The sequence below is a fragment of the Equus caballus genome, chromosome 3 (genome assembly GCF_041296265.1).
Source record: "Equus caballus isolate H_3958 breed thoroughbred chromosome 3, TB-T2T, whole genome shotgun sequence".
Classification (NCBI taxonomy): Eukaryota; Metazoa; Chordata; class Mammalia; order Perissodactyla; family Equidae; genus Equus; species Equus caballus.
The window spans coordinates 29544999-29564210 of NC_091686.1; the positions used below are offsets into that span (position 1 = coordinate 29544999).

At 51.2% G+C, this 19212-nt stretch overlaps 1 protein-coding gene across 1 annotated transcript in view; it reads left to right on the forward strand.

The window, feature by feature from the left end:
* The window catches only part of PLCG2 (phospholipase C gamma 2), a 146812-nt gene that overhangs the window by 84279 nt on the left and 43321 nt on the right, over positions 1–19212 (forward strand). The window contains exons 9-19 of the mRNA XM_001501998.7: positions 805–877; positions 4575–4676; positions 5427–5545; positions 7072–7157; positions 8381–8501; positions 9293–9461; positions 12631–12735; positions 14038–14127; positions 14729–14904; positions 16175–16375; positions 17522–17641. Coding sequence (XP_001502048.2) covers positions 805–877; positions 4575–4676; positions 5427–5545; positions 7072–7157; positions 8381–8501; positions 9293–9461; positions 12631–12735; positions 14038–14127; positions 14729–14904; positions 16175–16375; positions 17522–17641 — 1362 coding nt within the window. The remainder of the gene's footprint in view (positions 1–804; positions 878–4574; positions 4677–5426; positions 5546–7071; positions 7158–8380; positions 8502–9292; positions 9462–12630; positions 12736–14037; positions 14128–14728; positions 14905–16174; positions 16376–17521; positions 17642–19212) is intronic.

Here is a 19212-nt window from a genome sequence, read left to right on the forward strand (position 1 = left end):
CTGGAGTGTCCCTTTATTCAGGGTGAAGGGTTTTCCTCATCTCAAATGGAAAATTCTCCCACCGTGGGCCTCTGATTGCTCCATGGCCTGTGTCTTGCATGTTCCAGCTGGTTCTCCCCGGCAGCCCAGGATCTGGGGGGCTTCATCTGGCCCCCACTCCTGCCTCAGAGCCCTCGATGGCTCAGAAAACTGTGGATTGCGGCTCCTGATGAGACCCTTTGATGTGGGCCCTGTTCACTTCTGCATTGGCTCCCCCTAAATGCTGTCCACGTGCAGCCCTATGCAAGTTAGCTGTGCATGCGCGTGTCCGTGCCACCCTCCCCTTTTCCTTTAGCCTTTGCGTATATGGTTGCTTTCGCCTGGGACCCTTTCCACCTCCTCTGGCTAACCCTCCTCCTTCTTGGAGACTCCATCAGATGCTTCTTCCTCCAGAAAGCCCCCCTGGCCCTCCAGGGCTCTGCTTGGGCTGCCACCTCCTCTCCATACCACACTGTACCCTGACTGCCCGCTCTGCCGGTCTCCCCCAAGGCCACACTCCCCATCGCAGGGCGAGGTGCACAGGATCCCCCCGGGAGCAGCTAGGTGCAGGTTCCAGGGCCTCCGCCCTCTGAGACTCTGGCTCCAGGGCCCCTCTGAATCCTTCTGGGTCAGTCATTGTCTCGGTCACCTGTGTCTTCCTGTTGGTCAGCCTGGCACCTGGCACCACAGAGGGACGTGGCAGGGCTCTCTGGGTGGCAGGCTGCCCTCTCGACTCCTCTGTTGAATGTGTCCATCTCTAAATGCCCCCCCTTTCCCCGAGGACAGCAACACCGACCGGCCGGATGCCTCCGCTGTTCACCTGCATGACTTCCAGCGGTTTCTCTTACATGAACAGCAGGTGAGAGCACAGCAGGGCTGGGGGAGCTGCCTGGGGCGGTGTCTCACCTTCTCCCCACCTGCCGCCTGTCTTCCCCTGGCTGCCACTGTGGTCTCCCTGTCCACGGCTGCTCTGGCACCTCAGGCTCTGGAATGAGAACAGCCTCATATCAGCCTTTTTTCAAGGCACACTTTGAGGAAGAAGAATGACAATCATGGGGCGGCAGGGGTGGGCCTTGCGGGCGGGGGCGTCCTCGCCTGGCTGGCTTCTGCTCCTTTTCCTGGCTCATCTCAGGAGTCACCTCCCCAGGAAGCCTGTCCTGACTGATGGAGGATGTGACTAGGTGGAAAGCCAGCCAGGTCCTTTGGGGGATAAACCAGCACAGCTGTTCTTAAACAGATGCCGTGTGGGAGGTCTCCCTGAATGTTTATGTGCGGGCTCCGAGCCCATGGCAGAGGCAGGGAGTTTCATGTGGGGCAGTGGTTTCCGCCAGGGCGGTTCTGCCCCCCGGGGGGGACATTGGGCATGCCTGGAGATATTTTGGTTGTCACAACTGGGGGCTGCCACTAGCATCTAGAGGGTAGAGGCCAGGGGTGCTGCTCAACATCCTAAAATGCACAGATCAGCCCCTCGCTGCCCACAGCAAGGAATTACCCAACCCCGAATGTCTGTCGTGCCGGGCTTGAGAAACCCTCAGCTTGAGGGAGATAAACCTGAGATCCTCTTACGAGCTGTGCGACCTTGGGCAGGTAGTTGGACCCTTCTGTACCCCATTTTCTCCTTCTTTAAATGGAGATGAGAGCCCTACCTCTCAGAATTGTGGGGATCGGAGAAGATAGTATTGATCTTTGGCTGTGTGTATGAGTATGTGTGTACGTGCATAGTCACGTGTATATTTAAATTTTTTCTTTATATCGCTAGAGTCTCATTTACTTTTTGTTCCTCATTTAATTGTTTGGTTTTGGTTTTAGTAGACTGTATTTTTTAGAGCAGTTTTAGGTTCACAGCAACATTCAGCTCATTTGTTTTTAGAAATCTTTGTATTGCAGAGCATCTCAAACATACATAGAAGTACATGGATGGGCATCGCGAGCCACCATGTGCCCATCACTCAGATTAAAAAGTTACGGACGTTTTTGACAATTTTATTTCACCTGTCTTCCATGTCCACACCCATGTGCCTCCCATCTCCTCTCCCTTCTTCATTTCTTTGCTGAAAAATTTTAAAGTAATCCTCAGACTATGTATTATGCCATTTGTAAATACTTCAATATGTCTCTCTTACGGATATAGACTCCTTTTTTATAAATGTAACCGTAATACTCCTCTTACACCTTACTCAATAAACACTGATTTCTTAATGTCATCCAATACATGGCCCATGTTCAGATTTAATTGATTACAGAGAGAATAATGAACAGAAACACAGACTTTTCACGAGGCCAGCCACATGGAGGCCCAGGCAGTGATGATGGCTCCTGTGGTACATGATAAATGGTGACCGAGGACTTGAAGTGTCACGACCTCCCCACGTGGGGTTGAATGACAGTGATGGAGAGAAGGCTTATTTACCCAGCCTGAGGCTGTGCCTGAGGGCAGGTAAAATGAATGAATTCTGTTGGACACGTTACCTGCTGGGTACCGTGTTGCCAGGGGCGTGAAGCAGAGAGAGGCAGGTGTTTCTGTCTTTCTCGCCCTCCTCTTCCTTGCCCTGAATGACTTGCTTTTGTAGGGAGCTATTGGCATTAAATGGTTAAATTCCTGGGGACAGGTAGCTTTTGATCCTAGAATTTGCCACCCAGTTTTGGTTCATTTATTACAGGGAGAGTCCCAGGCTTTCCCCACCCTGGCCCCTTCACTGGGCTGCCCTCGGAGATCAGGGAGCTGGGCCAGGAGCAAAGTGCAGGAGCTCTCTCCCCGCGTGTGGGGAGTTAGGACCCAGGCAGCTCACAAGTGTCCGTGTGAGTGTGCTCGGTAGGAACCACAGGCTGGATGTCAAGGATGGGAACCCTGAGCCATCAGTCTGGCTGACCTGTGATGTCCTGTATCCTCGGTGCTCTGGAGGATGCTGGCATGAAGCAGAGCTAGTCGTTTAGGACATTTGTTTGGGGCGATGGTTGCTCATGGGTGGAATAACCATGGCAACACTTGGTCTGCAAATGAGTACAAATCTTTAGCAAGTGCTTTGGCAATATGCAATTAAAATGAAAACTGAAAAAAGGTTCATATACTTTGATTAGATAATTGCCCTCCTAGGAACTTATCCTAAAGAAATATGGCAGCATTTTTAATAGAAGTGAAAATTTGGAACTAATCTGGTTAAATGTGCTACAGTCCTGCCCTGGGAGAGCTGAGTGACACTATAAGAAGGGAGTTGAGGAAGCCCCCGGAACTGATGTGCCTGGGTTTGGTCTTGGGCTTATCACTGAGTTAAATTATTTAATCACGTGAAGCCTCAGTCTCCCCATTTATATAACACGGAAAATAATAGGTACCTCCTGGGGTTGTGTGAGTTCAAAGTGAGCCACTGTGTGGAAAAGGTTTAGCACAGAGCCTGGCCTACAGTCCCTGCCTGGTGTGGACTGACATCACCATTTTTATTCCTTTCACCATTATTCTTGTCATCATTTTTATTATTATAGATGCCTTGCACAATACCCCACATTAAATAGATACATTTTTTTAACCCCCAGAGTATTCACATTTTATTTTATTTTTCAAAGATTTTATTTTTTCCTTTTTCTCCCCAAAGCCCCCCAGTACATAGTTGTATATTCTTCGTTGTGGGTCCTTCTAGTTGTGGCATGTGGGACACTGCCTCAGCGTGGCTTGATGAGCAGTGCCATGTCCGCGCCCAGGATTCGAACCAACGAAACACTGGGCCGCCTGCAGCGGAGTGTGCGAACTTAACCACTCGGCCACGGGGCCAGCCCCCAGAGTATTCACATTTTAAACTCCTTTAGGCAGAAGATTTTTTATTCACAGCCATCTAGTGCCTGGTTATATCAGTTAAGTACCCACGCTTTTTGTGCAAAAGCTCTGTAGAAAAAGGAAGGAGGAAGCTTCTGGCATTTTGGGGGCATCTTGGCCTGGCAAAGTGTTTGCATTCAGTATCCTACCATTTGAGTTTCATGTTCTAGTATTCAAAGATTGTAACACCTCTCTATGTAAATGAACTGGCTGTTCCCAGCCTCCTGGCTGTTTTGTGTCCCTTATCCAAGTAGATTTGCAAGAATCAACAGCCAGGCTCGTTGTTGATTTGCACCTAGTGCCAGGGGGCCATTTCTCCACACCTCATTTGTATCTGTCCTTACGCTTTTCTTTCTTTCAAACATCCTGGTTTGACCCTTCCCACCCAACCACACACACATCTGGTAGCACATTTGCTTTTATTATACATAAAGATTGAGGTTCCAGAATATTTGAAACCCAGAAAGCATTAGTCAAAGTTGAATTTATGGGTCATGTTTCATCCCTTTGCCTGAGGAATATTTGGGGTTTTAGGGTTTGGAGAGGAAGCCAGTGAAGTTACTTTGTATTATGTATTCTCCCAGAAACTCTGTGCATGGATATTATGATTTCCATGTAACAGACAAGGAGGCACGGAGAGGGTGTGTGGTTTGCCCGGGGTCAGCCAGGCGAGTAACCTCGGTGGTCTGTCATAACTTTTTGGCCAGTCCTCTATTTGGTGAATTCTTGTTCTTTTTGTCATTCTAAGGAACACTGGGCTCAGGATCTGAACAGAGTCCGTGAGCGGATGACAAAGTTCATCGACGACACGATGAGGGAAACTGCTGAGCCCTTCTTGTTCGTCGATGAGGTGAGTGCGTTCCTTGTGAGACAAGGGCTGGTTTTTTCCAGGTTTTGAATTATCTCAGCCTTTCATTTTTCTCATCCTTCTCTGTTGACCTTGCTGCCTGGGTGTGTTCTTTGCTTTCGTCAATAGAGGGCGTCTGCTGCCGGGGAGCGCATTATAAGCGCCACAAATTCAGAGGTTTATGGGCAGCCTGTGCGCCCCCGAAATGGTTGTGTTTGGCTCTGCGTGAGGCATCAGGGGAGGTGAGACGGAGGGAGAAATGGGGAGCTCCTGTCCCATCTAACATTCTTCCCAGGAAGCAGAATGTTACCCCAGTGTCACTCGATCTCCTAATTTTCTTTATTTTTTTCAAAGGGATCAGGAATTGGAATATGACATTTCCTGCCTTTTAGATGTTATGATACTGTTAATGTTTTGTTTCTCAAGTTGGGTGGTGGGTTCACAAATGTTCATGGTATTATCATGCCTTAAAACTTATATATGGGAAGCATATGGTCTTGTAGAGTCACATATTTTAGGATACACATTAAAAAGGAAAATGTTGTATAGGTCAATGAAACGTGCATCGATACAGCCTATTACAGCCTGAGCTTCTGCACTGAAAACTTGGGTAACTGAGGCCTGGAGACCACCTGCTGAGTTGACGTATGAGAGCTACCAGTCCCCCGGGTTGACATAGCCAGGAAGAACCCGGCACCACCCATCCTTGTCCCCATCGTGCTGACCCCATCTGTGTGTTTGTGACTCTCCTAGTTCCTCACGTACCTGTTTTCACGGGAGAACAGCATCTGGGATGAGAAGTATGACGTGGTGGACATGCAGGACATGAACAACCCCTTGTCACATTACTGGATCTCCTCATCCCACAATACGTGAGTTTGGCCATGAGCCTGGAATGGGTCTGGCAGATGAAGGGCAATATGGCAGGTGTTCCATTGCGCTGCTCTGGCAAAGAGTGCGGGACGTGGGTGGAGTGCAGGGCGCCGCTGTTGAGATGAGAATATACAGAAGCTTCTGGAAGGGGTGAGGAAGTGTACTTCTCTTTCCCGGTTGGCATTGCAGTAATAACCCTTTTTCTGCGGCCCTGAGAAGCAAATCCGCAGAGCTGGTTTTCATGGTTTGGCATTGCATAGTAGCCACAGCAAAGCAATGGAATTAGTCATGGAACTGATGTTTACTGAGTGTCTGCCCTGCTTGCTGGGTACCAGGGATACAGCAGTGAACAGGGCAGGATGAACAGCACTGTCCTCATGTGCTTGGAGGAGAAGAGACCTCCTTTGAATCTTAGTGAAAAATAAGAGTGGATGAGAGGAGAATCAGTGGTGAGGCCAGGAGGAGAGTTTTAGACAGAGGACCAGCATATGCAAAGGCCCAGGGGTAGGAGGAACTGAAAGGAGGCTAAGACTAGACTGTGGACTCCAGGAGGGTGAGTGGCAGGAGAGGAGGCCGGCAGAATCTGCTTGAGTGGAATCTTTTAAGTGACAGCGAGGGTAGCGGGAGCCACTGATGGGCTTTAAGCCAGAGAGCAACATGCTCAAATTGACATCTTCGGAAGATTACCATGATTGCACAAAAGAGAATAGACTGGAAGAGAGAAGTGGATGGTACACTCAAGTGTCAATATTAGCATCCTTCTAAAGGGAGAGGGTGAAGGCCTTGGACCCTGGGCACCCAGAGAGCTGTCGATTGGTACGTCCCCAAGTGTCGTTCCAGTCAGAAGTCAGGGGAAGGCGCTTCAGTTCAGCTCCAGGCTTTCTGGAAGATGAAGTCTTTTTCAGGGGCAAATTGATCTCATGGTTCCCTCTTCCCCACCATGTCCTTTGGTTTAAGAGTTTGTGTCTTAGGATGGTGAATTCTACCAAACCAGGATAGTTAAGGAACTTCAACTCTTAGAAAAGAGGAGTCATGGTGAGGAGGAGAATGCATAAAAAGTATTTCATTGTCACTTCTGGCAGACATAGTTCCTAGCGTAGTAAATTCCACCCTTAGTCTTTGAACACCTGTTCAGTGCCTGCCTGGAGCCTGATATCAAAATGGTGGCCCATCTCTGCTGTTTAGACCCAGAGCCTCGTGGGCAGCCGTGGAGGGGTTGTTAATTTATCATCCACTGTTATCTTACTCCTCACACCCTTTGACCCAGTTCTTCAAAGACCGCACGGTCTCTTCCCTATGCTTGGATGGCCAAGGTGGTTATTGTTCAAATCCTACAATGTGGCCTGAGTCTAAGGCTCATGACTGGCGTGGCCACACGACAGCGTGTGTCTGCCCCAGATCCTAACCGTGGGTCTTTCTAGACAGGAAGGACTCAGGACTTTGGGGGCTTGGACTGAGAAGTTCCCCAAGGACGCCCTGAGGTGCAGGCCTGCTGCCACACGGCCGCCCACCTCCTTTCCTTCAGGTACCTCACAGGTGACCAGCTGCGGAGCGAGTCGTCCACGGAAGCGTACATCCGCTGTCTGCGGATGGGCTGTCGCTGCATCGAGCGTGAGTGCTTTTGCTGGCAGACAGAACACTATGGCACATCGAGGCTAGCCATATCGTTGCTTGATGCTTTTTTAGTTTTAAAGGCCTGCATAGTGGGGATGGGCGGGACAGGCTGAGGGAGAACCCAGGTGCCCGTAGCATCTGGGGTGAGGGATGTGGCCATCAACCACCAAGGACCTTTCCCCAGAAGAAAATTGTGCCCCAGACAAGGAGTGCTGTCAAGCCTGGTGCCAGGTTGGAGCCGTAAACCCTTGGGCTGTGGTTTTGGGCATCTAGAAAGTATCCTGATACAACGGAAGGGCTGGGAGGCTAGTAGCAAAGATGGCTTTATTATGCTGCTTTTCTCCCCAGCTTCCCTTTGGGCTGTTTTTAGAGGAAGGCAAACGCCCTCTGTTTTAGCAGTTGGCCCACCTGGGAGCCACCCTGTCCGTTCTTCCCACAGTTGCTCACAGACACCCCAGTACAGGAGATTCCAGGCCCCTGGACATGCCAGGAACCAGCTGCTTCCTCCCTTCTCCTCACTTCTCCCCCTCCCAGCCTGACTTGACCGCCAAAGGCCTGGAGGTGTATTTGGCTGAGAAAAGGCACAAACCACTGATTTAGGCTCCAATTTTATCAAAAACATTCATCACGGTATCAAACTTCAATGGCAGTTATTCCTACAGACTGGTGCCTACTTTATATATATTTTTCCCCCTCAGGAAAAAGCAAATGTGGAAAATTAAGTTTGAAACTGTCGGCTCCTGTTACCTCTGGGGGTTGAAAATATAGGGGACACTTACCTTCTATATAATCTAGTTCTGTTTGAATATTTTACCGTGAACCTTTAAAGATAAATTTCTTACTGCTGTGTATTATTTCCACCAGCATAAAAAGCAAGCCAAGGTTTAGACAAGTGAAGTCAGAAAATAAAACACATTATAAATATCTTTTTAAAAAAGAAACATACACGAGCTTCTTTTGGACAATTGTGTTGCATTACAAAGGGGCCTCTAATTGACAACCAAAATCGTCCTGTAACCACACAGGTGATGCATGTACACAGGTAACACATGTCCTCAGGTTGGTGGCCCTGAGGGTAATTATTGGCCCCCATGTCCTGGTAACTGAGCTGGCCGCGGGGTCGGGGCTGATCTCGCTGCTGTGGGCACAGCATGTCTGCCCTCCGTGGACCTGGGAGGCGGAGAGGATGGAGGTGTTGAGGCCACATGTTACTCCCCTAGTGGACTGCTGGGACGGGCCCGATGGGAAGCCCATCATCTACCACGGCTGGACACGGACCACCAAGATCAAGTTTGATGATGTCGTGCAGGCCATCAAAGACCACGCCTTTGTCACCTCGAGGTCGGTGGGCTGATTTCCTGGTGGTTTGCCTTTAAGGGGAAGGCAGCTAAGGTTGCATGGACAGACACACACCGCCTACATACACACACACACACACATCCTTCACACCTCCTACACACACACCCTTCACACCCCCTAGACACACACAAACCCTTCACACATACACCCTACACACACACACACCCTTCACACCCCCTACACACACACACAAACCCTTCACACATACACCCTACACACACATGCACCCTTCACAAATACACCCTACACACACACACAAACCCTTCACACATACACCCTACACACACATGCACCCTTCACAAATACACCCTACACACACACACCCCCTACACACACACACAAACCCTTCACACATACACCCTACACACACACACACCCTTCACACCCCCTACGCACACACCCTTCACACCCCCTACACAATACACCCTACACGCACACCCTTCACACACCCTACACACATACATTCTACACACACACACAGACACACGGCCACGTACCCTACAACCCTCAGCCTCACTACCAGCCTGGGCTCCATCTTGGCCAAAGTCACTGCCAACGAGACCTCAGCCGAGTGTTGGCGCCCCCTACATGCCAAGAGCACAAGTCACTCCCTGGTTCTAGAGGCGGCTGGGGCTGGGAAACCCTGTGGCTGTTCGGTGACCTCTGCCCCCCGGCCCTTGCTGAGCCGTCTCAGCAGAGGGGCCCCTCTGGTGGGCAGGCACAGAGGGAGTCCCGCGCCCCTTGCTGAGCCGACCGGCCCCTGCCGCCCGCAGCTTCCCCGTGATCCTGTCCATCGAGGAGCACTGTGGCGTGGAGCAGCAGCGCCACATGGCCAGGGTCTTCAAGGAGGTGTTTGGCGACCAGCTGCTGATGAAGCCCACGGAGGCCAGTGCTGACCAGCTGCCCTCGCCCAGCCAGCTGCGGGAGAAGATCATCATCAAGGTGGGTGCCTCAGGGTGCTGTCAATCATTGAGGAGGGCCAGTGGCTCAGGGTGCCCTCTCCGTGTCCCGGCGTCCCGGCCTCAAACCCGCTTTCCCTACGGACACTGTAAGCCCGGACAAGGTCATTTAACCTCTTGGTGCCTCTGGGTCCTTGCTGGTCTCGGAGCGTTAATAGTAGAACCCAGTGCATTTGCTATGAGCCTAACACGCAAAAACGTGTGCAAAGAGCTTAGAATCGCACCTGTCCCCTAGCAGGGGCTACGTGTAAGTACCGGCTCTTTGTTGCTCACGCTTTCTCTGGGCCGACCTTCACCACGCCCCTCTCTGAGTCAGGCCTGTGCAAGGTGTTGGGGTGCTCAGGGACCCAGACTTGGTGCCTGCCCTCGGGAGCTCCCAGGCTAGTGTGGGAGATGGACTGGAGGTGGACAGTTGCCCAGAAAGGCTGCGTGTGCTGATGGGTGATGGAGGTGGGTCCCAAGTGCTGTGGGGAGAGAGGAGTGTCTGAGAGTGCCAGGGGTGCCACAGGGAGGGCGACATTTGGGTGTTCGTATTAGGATGGAGAGAGAAGACACACAGTGGCCTGAAGAATGAAAGAGTTGACGTCTTCCTCATCTGAGGGAGAAAGTTCTCGATGCTTTGAGCTCTGGCCCAAAGCTTATTCCAGGGACCCAGGATCCTCCTGTCTTGTTCGGCAGTCTCCTGGGGAAGGGGTTTTCAGATGGGGTTCCGCAGACCCCCAAAGAATCCACACGTAGAAGTCGGGGGGCGGTGGTGTATGGACTTCGGGAAAAAAATGTTGCCTCATTTTTATTAACCTGTAAGTAAAACTTAACGTTTCCTTCCAGTGTGAATATTGGTAACAAGCGCCTTGGGGCTTTGTCACCCGCCAAAATCATGGATATTTTCGTATGACGTTTACCATTGCAGAACCTCAAAATAATGCTGCACTCGGCACTACTTTGAAATTGCGGTGGTGATTAGATCTGCCTCTAGATTTTATGTAAGATGTTAAAGGAGCACGTCTATTAGCATATTGCAAATATTTTTTATTTAATATCTGAATAGTTGTATTTCAATATAAAAAATTTCAAATTTCTCTTATAATATTATGCATTCTAAACGTTATTCTGAGAAAGGGGTCTGCAGCCTTCCCCAGACTTCCAAGGAGACCCGTGGCACAGAGATGGTGAGGGCTCTGCCTGAGGGCCCCATCCTGGGCTGTGTGGTGGACGCTGGGTTGTGGGCTGTCTGGGCTCCGGCTCAGAGTAAGGAGAAGGTGAGGGTGTCCGGGCGAGTGATTTCTGTAAGCAGGTGGGGTGTCAGTTGTGCACGTCCCAGCCTGTCCTGGTCGTGCGTGAGAACGTAGCCACATGGCCACAGAAGGGAGTGACTATGAGGCCTCTAGCTGGTGGAAGGAGTGGGGTGGATTTCATCGACAGCTAGCAGGCTCCTGTGGAAGACAGGTGTTTACTAGGCAGAGAGGAGGAATGGCCTTCAGGTAGCGGGAATAACATCCATAAAGGTGAGGTGGTATGAACACGTGGCACGTTCCCTAGATTGTCACTGGGCCACCGAGATGCACTGGGAGCAGCCCTGTGTGCCAAGGAGCTCACTGTCTGGTGGGGAGACAGCCCCATCAACAGAGAAGCACCAGACGGTGTGAGGGGGCTTTGGCCGGGGGCCCATTCAGAGCAGGGGGTGTTGGTGCCCTCCGAGTAAAGCATCAGCACATTTGTGGGATTTGGGGTAATTTTCACTGAGACTCCAAGGGAAGCTGCCAGCATGGCGAAGGCAGGACGAATGGCGAGGGGACCTCGGCTGGGGAGGGTCCGTGGCTTCCCAGGCGTTGGGTCACTGAGTCTTCAGGGGACCTCATTGCATTTCTCTGCTCCCAGCTCATCTGTGCCTTCCCGCTGTTTCCATTAGGACAGCTCTCTGCGTGTCCCCAGGGATTTTCCGGCTCTTGTTTGGGGGTGTGAAGTGGTGAAGGCCCCTTTCGGGGCACCCATTGCCCACCAGGGGTACTTCGTGGCTCCCCCTTCTGTTTCAGGAAGAAGCGGGTAGAAATAGCATTTGTGACAAAGTCACCGTGGGCCACACCCTGGGCCAGGCATGGTCATAAATGTTCAGTCTCATCACAACCCTGCCAGACGGTCATCCCTGGCCCCTAGCCCACTTTACAGGTGTGGACACTGAGGTCTGGAGGTGGACTCAGCCGACGTTACACGCTTAGTTCCTGACAAAAAAGTAATTCAAGGCCGTTCAAAATGGAACACTGATGTCGTGCTTCACTGTTTACAGGAATCTTACACATCCATGGGCTTATGGGACCCGGCCGAGGCTGTCATTACTCCCATTTTACAGGGAAATGACTGAGACTGGCACAGATGGTCATGCAGCCAAGGTCACACAGCTAGGGAGGGGCAAGGCCCTGAAGCCAAGCCTGACTCTGAATCCAGGTCACCACAATCCGAGACTTACAGATGCTTGCCTCGATGGGCGGTCCGCACCCACAGGCGAACGCTGTCGTAGTCGTTGTCTTAGTCCCGCAGATAAGAAATGTGAGGCTCAGAGAAGTGCGGCCACCTGCCCAGGGTCACACAGCTGATCAAGTAGCAGCAGTGCTGTTTGCTCCCAGGGCTTCTAAATTTTCATCCCAGTGTGCCTTCTGCTGCCCTGTGCAGCCTGTGCCCCCTGGCCTGGCTGGGATCTTCCTGGAGAATGCGGGGGCCTGCGGGTGGTGTCACTGTTCACTAAATATTTATCAAGTGCTTACTATCTGCTGAGCTGTCACAGGAGATTCAACAGGGAACAGCACAAAGTCCCTGCTCTTGTGGGGCTTATATTCCAGCAGGGAAGACAGACAGAAGACAATAAACAGATAGATACATAGATACACATAGGGCCAAGAATATGAAAAACGACTACCAGGGGCCAGGCAGTGACAAGGACAGGAAGGGGAGTGTGGGCTATTTTAGATCAGTTAAGGAAAGCTCCTTGGAGGAGGTGACACCAAGCACCAAGCTGACTGTAGTGAGAGAGAAGCCAGGCAGAGAGAACAGACAGTGCAAAGGCCCTGAGGTGGGAAGCTGCTGATGGATGCTTATTGGCCCAAAGATCCTAAACATGGGTCTTGAGAGAGACAGGCTATGTGTGTTTCTTCCCTCAGCATAAGAAGCTGGGCCCCCGAGGCGACGTGGATGTCAACATGGAGGACAAGAAGGATGAACACAAGCAACAGGGTGAACTGTACATGTGGGATTCCATTGACCAGGTGGGTCTCCTCACAGCCCTTCTCAGAGCCTTGAGTGCATCCGAGGCTGCTGGAGAGCTCACAGGATATTCCTGTCTTAATCCCATTTTGTGCTGAGTGAATTTATGATGATAATGAATCATTATTTTTCTTTTGCATTATTAATGTTTTATTTTGTAATAGCTATTTATTCAATGTAATATACTCTATATTTACACACACACATGCTAGTACAGAGAGTTCTCATATACGCTCCCCCAAATATTAGCATCCTACCTAATCAGAGTTTAATTATCGTAACCAGGAGATGAACACTGGTACAATACTACCACGAATTAATTTATGGACCTTATTCCAGGTTCACTTGTTTGTCCACTAATATCCTTTTTCTGGTCCAAGATTCAGTCCAGGATTCAGCAATGCAGTTAGCTGTCCTAACTCCTTGGTGTCCTCCAATCTGGGATAGTCACTGGAAACATCATTTTAAAAAAATTTATTATTTTTTTAATTTTTTTTGAGGAAGATTAGCCCTGAGCTAACATCTGCTGCCAATCCTCCTCTTTTTGCTGAGGAAGACTGGCCCTGAGCTAATGTGCATGCCCGTCTTCCTCTACTTTGTACGTGGGATGCCTACCACAGTATGGCTTTTGCCAAGCGGTGCCATGTCCGCACCCGGGATCTGAACTGGTGAACCCTGGGCCACCAAAGCAGAATGTGCGAACTTAACCACGGCGCCACTGGGCTGGCCCCAGGAAACATCATTTTTTGATGAGAGGTGACATTTTGAACTAACAGCACTTCTCATGTCCCTTAACCTAACTTGCGAATCCATTTGAGTATATTTTCCCATGTCTATTCTTATGTGCTAGAAATAAACGTTAAAAATGGTTAAAATTTAAATAAAGAATTAAGTAACAATGAAATGTTGCAGAAAGGGTCTCTAGACAAACTGGCTGAGAAATCCTGAAAGTCTTAAAAAGTGGATGAAATAGGAAAAGGTAGTGATGAGGACACAAAAACAGTCCCATCGTTCCTAAAAGGCTTCAAGTTAAATACATGTGAAATGGAAATTTGATATTAAGCTATCCTTAGACACACTGAATAAAAAAGTCCTGAAAATGCCAAAAGAATTCCCAAATAAATAGATGTTTTAAAGGAAGCATCTCGAAGGGGATTGAATTCTGTGAAACCACCATAAGTGTCTATGAAAGTGGGAAAGGCGAGTCCCCAGGGAATGCTGGGGCGATGCCAGGCAGGGGCCTTGGGCCCCAGAGTGATGGGGCAAAAACTTTGGGGAGACCTAATGCTCATTCTGCCTTCTAGAAATGGACTCGGCACTACTGTGCCATTGCTGATGCCAAGCTGTCCTTTAGCGACGACATTGAACAGACCGGGGAAGAGGAGCCACCCCAGGTAGGTGGAGACTTCTTCCTCTCCTCCTGTGGCCAGCAGGCCTAGACATCCTCTCAGCCCAAGGAGCTGTATCTTTGGGTACCAAGGCCTGCTTGGCTCCTCTCTGATTGGCTGGCTGACCCAGGTGCTTAACCAATGAGGTTCAAGGGTCTTCCTGTTCTCTGAAGGGCCTGATTGGCTTGCGTTCCCTCCAGAGGATGCAGACATTTGGATGCTCTGTCTAGCCCCGTTCCCTGGCCTGGTTCCTGGCTTTCCTGCCCTCTCCCCTTGGGCTGCTGGCCATCCTTGGTACTGTTTCTTGAGTGCACCTGCCAGGACACTTGGCTCTCAGACTTCCTGGGCAATAGAGCTGAGGGGTGTACTGGGGATGCCTTGCCCCATATCTCAGGACTCCAGGAGGCCACCACAGAGGGGGCCTGTCAGGAGCAGATGGCAAGCAGTGTAGGGAGTGGAAGCTGTTTTCCAGACCTCTTGGGGTGAGGGCAGACTAAGGCCAGCCTCTGTCTGTTGTCCAGTCCCCCAGGTTGGCATGTGCAGAGGTCTGGTGATGTTGGGGGTTTGGTGCAGGTTTTCAGAAACTCTTCTTCTCTTTGTGGCCCAGGATACACCCCCCACAGAGCTGCATTTTGGGGAGAAGTGGTTCCACAAGAAGGTGGAGAAGAGGACAAGTGCCGAGAAGCTGCTACAGGAATACTGTGCCGAGACCGGGGGCAAGGATGGGACCTTCTTGGTGCGAGAGAGCGAGACCTTCCCCAATGACTACACCCTGTCCTTCTGGTAATGCCCCCTTCCCCTCGAGCTGGCCGGACAGGAGGCCATGTGGCACGCAATGTGATCTCAGGCTGGCCTCTGGAGGGCCTGGACCGGAATGCCAGACTTGATTTACTGAGCTGTGTGGGGCAGGACTCGGGTGAGGTGGCTGAGACCCAAAAAACTCACTAATCAAGATTAGTGATATTTCAATGCATCATTTTAAAAAAAATCAAAAGTAATGCAAAAAAGAAATCTGGGATGAACAAAACACCAACATTTATGTAAAGATAGGATCTGAGCCTGCAATTAAGACGATGTGGCCTCACTCACCTCTTCCTAATCCGGGCCCTGGAACACGTGGTGTGACCCTGGGCAATTCACTCAACCTTCTAGAATCTCTTTTTCCTTGCCTCTAAAATAGAGTTTCTGGAGGCGGCCTTATGCAGCTGTCGTGTCTTGAGCTTTCTCCCTCGCTCACTCACTCACTCACTCATCTGTGCCTTCGTTCATTAAAAGATATTTATTGAGTGCTTGCTGTGTGCTAGGCACAGTGATTTAGCAGTGACCAGACAGACGGTGTCCCTGTCCTGATGGAGATAGTCTGGTGGGGAAAATGGACAATGAGAAAGGAATCATGCAAATAACGTAATGGTAGTTGTGAGAAATGCAGTGAGGGAAATGCAGGGTGTGAGGAAAGTCTGTCAGAGAGGGTCTGACGTGATGCTTTGGTGGAGGGGCGATCAGGGAGGACTCCCTGAAGGAAGCGGCTTTAAGAGGAGACCTGAAGGATAGAAATGGTGATAATAACAACATCAGATGACAGTGATAGCTAACCCTCTAAGATGCTTACTGTGTGCCAGGCAGCATCCTGGGCTCATTTTGTGCATGATCTCACTCTGTGGGGTGGATGCTATTATTATTATCCTTGTTTGACCACTAGGATAGTAATAGAGAGGCTCAGGGAGGACAGGTCACTTGTTCAAGATCACTTGGCTCAAAAGTAGTAGAGTCAGGATTTGAACCCAAGCCGTCTGGTCCAGAGTAGAAGTTATGTAGGTCAAAGGGGGCAGTGGATGGAGGAAGTAGGTAGAATGTTCTGGAATCCAGGCCAAAGGACCAGCCCGTGCTAAAGCCCCGGGGCTGCTCTAAGAGCAGAGGGAGGCCTGTGTGGCCACACTAGTGTCCACTCCCTGGGGCCCTGGCTGCAGCTCTGGCCCTGGCCTGTGCTCTCTGACGCCTGGGGTGTGGGAAGGGGCCCCCGGCCTGGGCACTGATGCGGTCCCTCTCCCCGCAGGCGGTCGGGCCGCGTCCAGCACTGCCGGATCCGCTCCACCATGGAGGGCGGGACCATGAAGTACTACCTGACTGACAACCTCATGTTTACCAGCATCTACGCCCTCATCCAGCATTACCGCGAGACGCACCTGCGCTGCGCCGAGTTCGAGCTTCGGCTCACCGACCCCGTGCCCAACCCCAACCCCCACGAGGCAAAGCCGTACGTGTGCCCGTGCTCTCGGGAGGCAGATCTCAGGGGCATCCCCGTGGGTTCAGACACCCGTGGGGATCGTGTTTACGAATCAGAAAAGCCCGCATTGCGCGTGTGCTGGGGCCCAGATTCCCGCGGTCTCTTACCATCCCCAGGGCGGCCAGCGTCCAAATATCTACTCCCTGGTACTCTTGCCCCATTTTCTCTCTCTCTCCCTTCTCCTCTCCCTCCCTTTCTCCTTCTTTATCTTCCTGGTCCTCAGCTCTTGGGCTTTGATTTTTAGAAGTTAGTTTTGGCCTGGTGATGTCTTTCTGTTTGTCAAAGCTCGTTCCTGTTTGTTCTGAAAGCGAACAAGGAAAAAGTAAGGTTTCCCCTTCATTTTTTCTTTTCTCCCCAAAGCCCCAGTACGTAGTTGTATATCACAGTTGCAGGTCATTCTAGTTCTTCTCTGTGGGACGCTGCTACAGCATGGTCTGATAAGCAGTGTGTAGGTCCAGGCCCAGGATCCAAACCTGTGAACCCGGGGCCGCCAGAGCAGAACAGCGGACTTAACCACTGTGCCGCTGGGCCGGCCCCTCCCCTTCATTTGTTTTATCCAGTGAAGGGATTACCAGTTATGTCTTGCAAAGGGATCACCAATTCTGGAAATAAAGAAACAATTTTTAAGCCAAAGGCTACTAAAATGCCCATTTTGAGGAAGCCATATAACTTAAGGGCAACTTTACTTTTTACTTTTCTTGTCTATATTCATGTGGATTGCCTTTTAAAATTTGCTATTCCACATCTTTAAAAGTAACCAAAGAACCCCTCTACAACTCTATGTTTCTGTGTTCTCTGCTCTGATTTTCTGGGACGTCAGCAGTGACTGGGCCACCCTCTGATGCTGGCCCTTCAGACCCGGTCCCGTGGCGGGGCTAAAGATAAGTCCATTTATTCTCTTGTGCTCCAAACAGACCCACTCCGTGACTCTTTCACCCAAGCTGCGTCTTGGTGGGCTCTTAAAAACTTGCCGTCTTCACAGGTGATTTTGGAGGGGAGCCCCGTGTGTAGGTCCCATCGAGGTTTCTGGGGCCGCGTGTCAGGCATCCTCAGGGCCCATTGTTTCCTCCTCCGTGGTAGCCCCTCACTTGGCTGTTTCCTGGCCCTGTGCTGCAGGTGGTACTACGACGGGCTGAGCCGCGGAGAAGCAGAGGACATGCTGATGAGGGTTCCCCGGGACGGGGCCTTCCTGATCCGGAAGCGGGAAGGCACGGACTCCTACGCCATCACCTTCAGGTAAGTGCACGGACTGGAGCCCCCTGCACGCGCGCTCTGCAGCATGCAGCCAGTGAGTGGTGGGGCTGGCGTTCGGACCCCGGCAGTCCTGGCAGCCCAGATGGGTGATGATATAAACCTAGTTTCCTCCGGTCCGCACCTCCCAGCACTGCCAGTGGGAAGGCCATAGAGCCCAGCCACGTCTAGGACTGTGGTTCCCCACTTTAATTTGGCCCCGAGACACCCGATTTCTCCAATTTCCCAAGTGACGATGTTGGTGGGGGTTCAGACCCAATTCTTACTGTCCTTCCATCTCCCCAGCTCCAGGGTTTCCCTGGGTTTTCTTGGGGATGGTAATAGAATGCTGGCTACCATATATTTCGTTCCTAACTGTGTCCCAGGCACTGGGCTGCCTTTGTGGCCTCATCTGATCCAATCCTTCATTAGAGCCCATGAGGAGTAGATCCACCTATTACAAGTAAAGAAATGGAGGTCCAGAGAGGTTAAGTGATCTCTCTAGAGCCACACAACCTAGTCCTGGGCTGAGTCAGAATTTCAGACTTGAGCCTGTCCACCTCCAAGGCCTGTGCTCTTCCCTGTGAGGTCTGGAGCCAGAGGCACGTAGCCAGCTCAGGCCTGTGGATGTGTTTTGCTCAGTCTGCGTGGTGATGTTAAAAACTGAGAAATTTCATTTGAAAATTCAGTCTGTTTCTTATGAAAAATGGGTGGAGGTGGAAGCTCTGGGCCTATGTTCCCGAGTGGTGACGGTGGTTACCATCTGTGCAGGGGCCCTGGCGTGCCCATCTGCTCCTGTTCCTTCTGTTCCCATGCCCCTGGCCCATTCCTCTTGGTTACCCTGCCAGGCTGCCCCCCGAGCATTTGTATTTGCCCTCCGCCTCCCCCTCCGAGTTATCCCTGAGCTGCTTCTTCCAGCTGGTGGTGATGGGCAGCATTGCTGCCATTGACTGAGGACCTACTGTGTGCTGGCTCTAGCCAGTGTGGCTCTTTTGTGCTGCCAACAGGGAGGCCCTGGGCTTCTTGGCATTGGGCCTTTGCTGTTTGCTTTTCCCCCCAAAGCTCCTAGCAGTAAAGTGAACACCTGCTGTGCCAGGTGCTGGACTGGGTGTTGGGGATCTGTCACTCAGTCAGGATGCTTTTGAGTGCAAGTGACAGACACCAAACTCAGTGGCTGAGACACACACACAAAACGGTGGGGATTTATTGGCTACAAGCCGGGAGATGAAACAGGCTTCCAACATGCCTGGATCCAGCCTCACCTGAAGACCCTCAGGAGACCAGCTCTGTGTGTCTTGGTGTTACTCTCCATTGGCTTTGTTCTCAGATGGCTTTACCCTGGGGTGCCAGGACAGTGTCCTACAGAAAGGACGAGTCCTGTGAGGCACTCCCACTGGCCCCTGCTTGAGCCGGGTAACATGATTCTGAGTGGGCACCTTCAAGCTGGCGATGGGGTTGGGGTCACTTTACTGGAACCACGTGGATGAAGATGGGGAATCCCCAGACTGATGCTCTATTTACATACACCCACCGATCTGCTTGTGCGTCTGTCCCCGCCACGAGGTAGGAGGCACCCC